Genomic DNA, 8,668 nt, shown 5'->3' on the forward strand with positions numbered 1-8,668 from the left:
AATTTCCATCATATGTCAAACAAGGGAATGGGAGTAAAAATCTACTTCCCATGCCTAATCCCTTCATAAACATCCTTGTGCAAACTCCCATGCCCAAGTATTTACCAAACAGGCTGTCAATACAACTCCTATATTAAACTCCCATTCCCCTTCCCATTTTTTGCCAAACACGCTGTCGAGAGATTTGGACCCGGTCTCATAGACCCCCCCCCCCCCCCCCCCCCCCCCCCCCCCCCCCCCCCCCCCCCCCCCCCCCCCCCCCCCCCCCACCCCCCCCCCCCCCCCCTCCCGCTCCCAGATCCCGATCCACCTCCGCCGCAGATCCAACCACCAATACCCCACCCGCCATCGCCCTCCGGCGCGGGTGCACGGCAGATCCGGCGCCATGGACAAGCCGTGCACGCTGCTAGTCCACTTCGACAAGGGCTCCGCCGCCATGGCGAATGAGATCAAGGCGGATCTGGAGGGCAGCGACGTCGCCGCCAAGGTCGAGGCCATGAAGCGCGCCGTCATGCTCCTCCTCAATGGCGAGACCCTGCCGACGCTCTTCATCACCGTCGTCCGCTACGTCCTCCCCTCCGAGGACCACACCATCCAGAAGCTTCTGCTCCTCTACCTCGAGATCATTGACAAGCGCGACGCCGCTGGCCGCGTCCTCCCGGAGATGATCCTCATCTGCCAGAATCTCCGCAACAACCTGCAGCACCCCAATGAGTACATCCGGGGCGTCACGCTGCGGTTCCTCTGCCGCCTCTCCGAGCCGGAGGTGCTTGAGCCGCTCGTTCCTTCCATTCTCGAGAATCTCGAGCACCGCCACCACTTCATCCGCCGCCACGCGCTCTCCGCCATCTCGGCAATCTACCGCCTCCCACACGGCGACCAGCTCATCCCTGACGCTCCCGAGCTCGTTGAGCGCGCGCTCGCTTCTGAGCAGGACGCCTCTGCGCGGCGGAACGCTTTCCTCATGCTCTGCCTCTGTGGTCAGGAACGTGCTGTTGCGTACCTATTCTCCAACGCGGAACGTGTTACCGAGTGGCCCGATCTCCTGCAGATGGCCGCCGTAGACCTCATCCGCAAGGTCTGCCGCTCTCCAAACCGTGCCGACAAGGGCAGGTATATCAAGATCATAATATCCCTTCTTTCTTCTCCCAGCACAGCTGTTGTTTATGAGTGTGCTGGGGCGCTGGTGTCGCTCTCCTCGGCGCCCACTGCTGTGCGCGCTGCTGCCAACACATACTGCCAGCTCCTCTCATCGCAGAGTGACAACAATGTCCGGCTCATTCTCCTGGACCGTCTGAATGAGCTGCGCATGGCACACCGGGATGTGATGGTGGATGTAGTGATGGATGTGCTGCGTGCACTTTCCAGCCCGAACTTAGATGTCAAGAGGAAGGTGCTGGATTTAGTGCTCGATCTGCTCACTCCTCGTAATGTGGAGGAGGTGGTGCTTTACCTCAAGAAGGAAGTGGTCAAGACACAATCAGGGGAACTTGAGAAGGGTGGTGAGTACCGCCAGATGCTGGTGCAAGCGATCCATGCATGTGCTGTAGAGTACCCAGAGGTAGCTGGGTCGGTGGTGCACCTCCTCATGGACTTCCTTGGTGACACTAATGTCGCGGCAGCAGTTGATGTTGTTTTGTTTGTGCGTGAGATCATTGAGACTAATCCCAAGCTGCGTGTGTCCATGATCCAGAGACTGAGTGATACCTTTTATCAGATCCGTGCATCCCGTGTCTGTTCAATCGCTCTCTGGATTCTTGGTGAGTACTCCCTGTCATTATCGGAGGTCGAGAGTGCCATTACTACCATCAAGCAGTGCCTTGGGGATCTACCATTGTTCACTCTCTCAGAGGAAGGCGAGACAACTGATTCCTCCAAGCCAACCCAGCCGATGGTGAACTCTGTCACTGTGTCTTCCAGGCGGCCTGTTGTTCTTGCAGATGGCACTTACGCCACACAGAGTGCTGCTACTGAAGCCATTTCGACTCCACCAGTTACTGCTGGATCATTGGCATCGACTCTGAATCTCAGATCACTCATTCTGTCAGGTGATTTCTTCTTGGCTGCAGTTGTTGCCTGTACGCTTACCAAATTGGTATTGAGGCTGGAGGAGGTGCAGCCATCAAAGGCTGAAGCAAACAAGGCTTGTACTGGGGCCTTGCTGGTCATGACGTCCATTCTGCAGCTGGGGCTATCCTCATACCTTCCCCAACCGATTGATAATGATTCATATGACAGGATTGTGCTTTGTGTGCGGCTGCTTTGCAATACTGGTGATGACGTGAGAAAGATTTGGCTGCAGTCATGTAGGCAGAGTTTTGCCAAGATGCTTGCTGAGAAGCAATTCAGGGAGACAGAGGAGATGAAAGCCAAATCACAGATCTCTCATGCCCAGCCAGATGATCTTATTGATTTCTACCACCTGAAGAGCAGAAGGGTAAGAGAAACTTGCTTACTAGTTGTTGCTTTTGCATTATGCAAATTGCAACATTTATCTTTGTCTAATGCATGCTCGCAAGCTAGCCTATAAGCATTCAATCATTCTGTTCTAAAATGAACAATAAATTCATTACTTGGTGCTTGCATTACAACTCTATTGACATATATTCTCAAGTTACTGCATATTACATGCAATAGGAGCATTATCTTTCTTTCTTGCATCTTGCAACAAACTGTTACATTCTGTGGCTTCTCTCATGACCTTAAATAATTTCTGAAGTTCTAAATAATAGCTGTCGTGGTTTTTCCTGTCCTTCAGTCTTACTAGTATAATTCTGGGACTTTCCCTGTGTAACCAGTTCTTAGATTTTTTTATTTCCACTAGAATCTCGTGGTGTAATATTGTGAATGTTACTTGACTAGTCTATGTTTGCGTTTTGTGCCGTTGCTCAGTTTGAGCAGCCTTGTTATAACATGAAAGGTTTTGGCATGTTTGTTGGATTTGGTTTCTCGTAGATATGTAAGATTAGTCAGATCTTCAGAAGTTTGTATCCTTGGCTAGAAAGCTTTTTTTTGTTTTGATATTTGGGCAGAGGAAAAGCTGGTAATTGTTTCAACAGCATTATGAGCATGTGTAATAGTGATAAACGTGAACCAAATTGTTGCTTCAAGAATACGGATGATCTAGTAACCGTCAAAAAAAGAATATGATTTAGTAAAATGCTCTTCTATATCTGTCCCCTCTGTTCTCTAAATTGTCGATTTTTGTTTCCTAGGGCATGAGCCAGCTTGAGTTGGAAGATGAGGTCCAAGATGATTTGAAGGCTGCAACTGGTGGATTCAGTAAGGAAACAGATGATGCAAACAGGCTTAACCGCATTCTTCAGTTGACTGGGTTCAGTGATCCTGTATATGCTGAAGCGTTTGTGACAGTTCATCATTATGATATTGTACTTGATGTTACTGTCATAAACCGTACAAAGGAGACACTTCAGAACCTGTGTTTGGAATTAGCTACAATGGGAGACCTCAAGCTTGTTGACCGCCCTCAGAACTATACGTTGGCTCCTGAGTCAAGCAAGCAAATTCGTGCTAATATCAAGGTTTCTTCCACGGAGACTGGAGTCATATTTGGGAACATAGTCTACGAGACTTCCAATGTGATGGAAAGATCAGTGGTTGTCCTGAATGATATTCACATTGACATCATGGATTATATCTCACCTGCTACATGTGCAGATGTTACTTTCCGGAACATGTGGGCAGAATTTGAGTGGGAAAACAAGGTAATTGGCTTCTTTCTACAATTCAGTCATTGCAAAACCTTTTTGCAAGATGTTTTCCTTTCCAATTGCAAAATGTCTAGCTGAAGCTGTTAAATCTTTTAAAAGTATGCTCAATCAGACTTCTTACTTTTCAGTTTGGTTCATGATGTTTGTCTAGTTTTGCTTTGGAAACTGTTTGGAATAAGGGTACTGTTGTCATTGCACCTGGTTGATATGCAATTCTATGTACCTATAAATAGTTGATCCACACTAACTTTAATTCTCTCACCATGCAACTATGCGAACCCACCAATGCCACCATACATGGTAAAAGACCCACATTTAACATACACCATGCATGCTACTCATATTAAATAAGTATTCTACAACTAACTTGTATGCATTTTTGTTAGAGTACGTAATGGGCCTAATGGCCTGGGCTGCCAGTATAGCCTGTTAGTCTTAGGGTTAATTAGAGATAAGGGTCGCTTGCTTAGGGGTCAAGCAAGCCTTGCTTGGGAGTCAAGTAAACCTCTCTATATAAAGAGAGGAGATGCATCAATCTATTCAAGCAAGAATTAAGAAGGAAATCCCTTCCCTCTTGCCCGGCCGTGGGCAAAAAGGCCCCCGACCGGCCCTCTCGCGCCCTCCTTCTAGCAGTGCCATAACAATTTGGTATCAGAGCTGCCGCACTAGGCGGCCACTGCCGCTGCAGCTGCCATCCACCACCACCACCGCCGCGCCCTGGCTGCAGTGGCAGCCGCCGCTCCTGGCGGCCTCCGCCGCGCCCGGCGCTCCGCCACAGCAGCCACTGCTGCTGCCCCAGGGCGTCCCCCCGCGCTTGCCGGGCCGCTGCAGCAGCCGCTGCAGCTGCCATCCACCGCCACCACCGCCCCGCCCTGGCTGCAGTGGCAGCCGCCACTCCTGGCGGCCTCCGCCGCGCCCGGCGCTCCGCCGCAGCAGCCGCCCGCTGCTGCCCCAGGGCGTCCCCGCCGCGCTCGCCAGGCTGCTGCAGCTGCCGCTGCAGCTGCCATCCATCACCACCACCGCCGCGCCCTGGCTGCAGTGGCAGCCGCCGCTCCTGGCGGCCTCCGCCGCGCCCGGCGCTCCCCTGCAGCAGCCACTGTCGGTCAGCTCCGGCCCCGCATCGACCGCGCCGGCGGGAGTCCCGATCCACCAGATCATGTTCCTGCCGTCGCCATCACCGCTTCCCCAGGGCGTCCCTATTCAGCAGATCAAGTTCCCGCCGTCGTCGTCACCGCTTCCGGCTTGGATCACTGCCCGCCACGTGTCGGCGGCAGTGAGGCTACAGGCTGCTGCGTGCGGCCTCCTAGCGTGTCGGCGTGTGCGGGAGATGCGTGGTCTGCAGCTGCCGCTCCTCCAAATTGCCCTTCGCCGCGCAAAGGACCTCGATCTCGTCCATTGCGTCGGGGATCTTGGGCATACGGTTTCCCCCACGGGCGGCGGGCATGCCGTTTTTCCTGCGGGCAGCGACCTCAAAGTCTACGACATCGGCGGTGGGGGGGGGGTCCTCGTCATTCTCCATCGCAAGTCCACCACTCTTCCCTGTGCGGTGCAGACCAATAGCCGTCCGGCGGGGAGAAGGCAGGGTGTCACCGACAGGAGCACACCGCGTAGCACCACTGCATTCCGCCGCCGGCCGCCGCGAGGGCGCTTCTGTTGGTCGCTCTTGCGACCACTTCCAGGTGGCCATACACATGCACTCCTTTTGTCCAGGTGGTGTCCATGGGATCTAGGTGGCTGTACACATGCACGTCCGACATGCGGATGGTGTCCACTTTCTGTTAAGGGGTCCAAAATAAAGCGTCCCAGTCCATTTCAGGTTGAGAGTAATAAAACAAGCCGAGATGTAAAAGGCTTGTTTTTAGGTGTTAGGTTTGTGTTGCGTCGAGTCATGGTTATAAGTTGGTTAGGCTGCAGCTCGAGGACAAGCTGCATGTCCAGGTGGGGTGTAGTGTTAGAGTACGTAATGGGCCTAATGGCCTGGGCTGCCGGTATAGCCCGTTAGTCTTAGGGTTAATTAGAGATAAGGGCGCTTTCTTAGGCCTTGTACAATGGAAGGTGCTTAGAGAAATAAACCAGATTTTCCTTAAGCACCGGTGCTTATTTGTACAGGATAGACGCTTAACTAAGCGCCTTTCCTGTAGAAATAGGCACCGGTGCTTCAGAAAAACCCGGTTTATTTTTCTAAGCATCTCTCTAAGCACCTCCCATTGTACAAGGCCTTAGGGGTCAAGTAAGCCTTGCTTGGGAGTCAAGTAAACCTCTTTATATAAAGAGAGGAGATGTATCAATCTATTCAAGCAAGAATTAAGAAGGAAATCCCTTCCCTCTTTGCCCGGCCATGGGCAAAAAGGCCCTCGGCCGGCCCTCTCGCGCCCTTCTTCTAGCAGCGCCATAACAATTTTAGTTTCAGTTCTCATATTGACAATCTAATCATACAACCAAATCTAATCGAAACAATCGCAACCAATTCTCACTGCAATGCATGATGTATCATCTCTAGTTTATTGAGTTGTCTTGTCACACTGCTTCGTGTTGATGAATCTGTTGTTGCTCCTTATTTCAGTTTATATAACAACTATTTCCTTTTTGTCCAGGTTGCCGTTAATACAGTAATTCAAGACGAGAAGGAATTCTTGAATCATGTTATCAAGTCAACAAACATGAAGTGTCTAACACCACCGTAAGTTGCAGTCTTCCATCTTTATTCCAGGCTTTCTCTTCCTTATCTGATTACTGATGGAGTTACCTACTTCTGAAACGGTAACCTGATATCAGGTCTGCGCTTGATGGTGAATGCGGTTTCCTTGCCGCAAATCTTTATGCGAAGAGTGTGTTTGGAGAAGATGCTTTGGTGAACATTAGCATTGAGAAGCAAGTTGATGGCAAGCTCAGCGGTTACATCAGAATAAGGAGCAAGACTCAAGGAATTGCGCTCAGCTTGGGAGACAAGATTACCCTCAAGCAGAAGGGAGGCAGTTAAGCTGTGACGCGACCTGTCGCAATTGTCATGTAGGAGATCCACTTTGCCAGTTTCATACCATCGGTACAGTGGGCTAGTAAAGATGTTTTTAATGTACAAAAGATTAAAGAGAGGGATGAGAAGAGGAAGCTCGCAAGGAAATCAGTGTTGAGACTGAAAATGGATCTTCAACTAGTATCCTGGAGAGATGCAATGATATCTCCCAACTCCCTTCCAAGATGAGGCCTTTTTTTTTGACAAAAACGGTGGTGTAAGAATAGATGTGAGGTTTGTGTTGTTTATTCATGATATCGGTGGATTGAGATATTGTATTACGGGTCCCTTTTAATGTCTCGTGCTTTTGTCTTTCAGCCTTACATGTTCTACGTTGCCGTACTTTTCTTTCAGTGTTGCATGTTGTATCGCCCTTTCGCTTGCTGTCAATTTCTTTGTTATCTCTCTGATGGAACCAAACAATTTCCATTATCGATTGATGTATTCCCTCTATTTCTTTTTAGTTTGCATATAAGATTTGGTCAAAGTCAAATTTTGTAAAGTTTGATCAACTTTGTAGGAAAAAATATGAACATCTATAATACTAAAGTTATATGGTATGAAAGTTAATTTTATGATGCATCCCACAATATTGATTTCATAATGTGAATCTTGATATATTTTTCTATAACCTTAGTCAAAGTTAATAAAGTTAGACTTTGATCAAATCTTATATGCAGACTAAAAAGAAACGGAGAGAGTATTTTTATTCGTGTAGGATTCCTAATGTCATGACACTATATGCTTTCTATTAATCCTGGAAACAAAAGGCCCTTAATAGTCCGGTCAATGAGCCAGTACTCAGTCTTGTTGATTTAGTACTAAGTTAGTTCAAATTTTGAGATGGAGGAAGTACATATTTAGTGTCGCTGGTTTAGTATTAAATTAGTACAAATTTTGAGACGGAGGGAGTACATATTTTGATGACCGTTTCTTTGGCCTTGTATGCCTTGTGCTTGAATTGGCGCATCCTGTATGCTTGCAGGAGCGAGCGAGGCCTTTCCGTTATGGTGAGCATGTTGCTCATGCTTTTGGGTGGTGGAGGATGCTCTCGACAACTTCCTCTTGGAGCTTTCCTTGAAGGGGCTTGGTGCATCCGCGGTATGCTTCGACCATCTTTAAGCACTTGGTGTCTCTACCATCTTCGTGGGAGTGTAAGTGGCATGCGTTGACATCAATGTGATGAATTGCATGATTTTTGGTGCTCTGCCATATCACATGACATACTGGTAGTGTAGAGCCATGGGCTCGTTACGACTTCGGCCACTTTGGGAGTCCTTTCTTTGTACCGATGACATGTCTGGTAATGTGATTGCTTTAGCACTTTTACCTTGCCTCATTTTTGTATTCCGGTATTGGTTTTGTCATAGCCACGGAGGATGCCGCCTCTTGGGGGGTGGCATGCTTTCTTCTTGGCGTTCCCGCCTTGCCGGAGGGGCTCTTCGCATCTCGGGAAGATGCTGTCTTTTGGAGGCGGCTTACTTTCTCTCATGGGTGCCCAACTTGGTTGGCCTCACTTTGCCCGAGGGGCGTTTCACATCTTTAGAGATGCGGATTTTGCTATGGTTTTGGGAGGTTTCCACCTCCCAGAAGTGAGTGCGCATGTCTTCGCATCTCCACTTGTCGATATGCGGTCAGTTAATATCCCTAGGGATCCCAAGGCGCTTCTTCGTGGGCAACACTATCTGGATCGCCTTCGTGGGGAGCACTACCTGGTGATGGAGTCGAATCCGACAGATCTCAGGTAGCGGGTCCCGAGCTGGTAGTCTTGGCATGATGGTAACATGACATGAGGGGGAGACGATGTTTTACCGAGGTTCACGTCCTGCTTTGTTGTACTGATTGTGGATGGGGTACATATTACAAGTTGATCTATCTTGAGATCGTGTATGATTGAGCCCCTCTCTACTACCTAAACTCCTCA

At 49.4% G+C, this 8,668-nt stretch overlaps 1 protein-coding gene across 1 annotated transcript; it reads left to right on the plus strand.

The window, feature by feature from the left end:
* The first annotated feature begins 257 nt into the window (after positions 1 to 257).
* LOC125543894 (coatomer subunit beta-2) lies at positions 258 to 7,061 on the plus strand. The gene is made up of 4 exons (XM_048707391.1): positions 258 to 2,437; positions 3,216 to 3,725; positions 6,326 to 6,411; positions 6,507 to 7,061. Exons 1-4 carry the CDS (start codon positions 386 to 388, stop codon positions 6,709 to 6,711), a joined length of 2,853 nt encoding a protein of 950 aa, XP_048563348.1. The 5' UTR covers positions 258 to 385; the 3' UTR covers positions 6,712 to 7,061.
* The last annotated feature ends 1,607 nt before the right edge of the window (positions 7,062 to 8,668 follow it).

Source organism: Triticum urartu, chromosome 3 (genome assembly GCF_003073215.2).
Source record: "Triticum urartu cultivar G1812 chromosome 3, Tu2.1, whole genome shotgun sequence".
NCBI classification, from domain to species: Eukaryota; Viridiplantae; Streptophyta; class Magnoliopsida; order Poales; family Poaceae; genus Triticum; species Triticum urartu.

Bases quoted from the DNA above. Each gene is read 5' to 3' on its own strand.
- LOC125543894 (XM_048707391.1), top strand. From the start codon at position 386: ATGGACAAGCCGTGCACGCTGCTAGTCCACTTCGACAAGGGCTCCGCC. The intron at 2,438-3,215 runs GTAAGAGAAACT...TTTGTTTCCTAG, and splicing joins ACCACCTGAAGAGCAGAAGG to GGCATGAGCCAGCTTGAGTT. The intron at 6,412-6,506 runs GTAAGTTGCAGT...ACCTGATATCAG, and splicing joins ATGAAGTGTCTAACACCACC to GTCTGCGCTTGATGGTGAAT.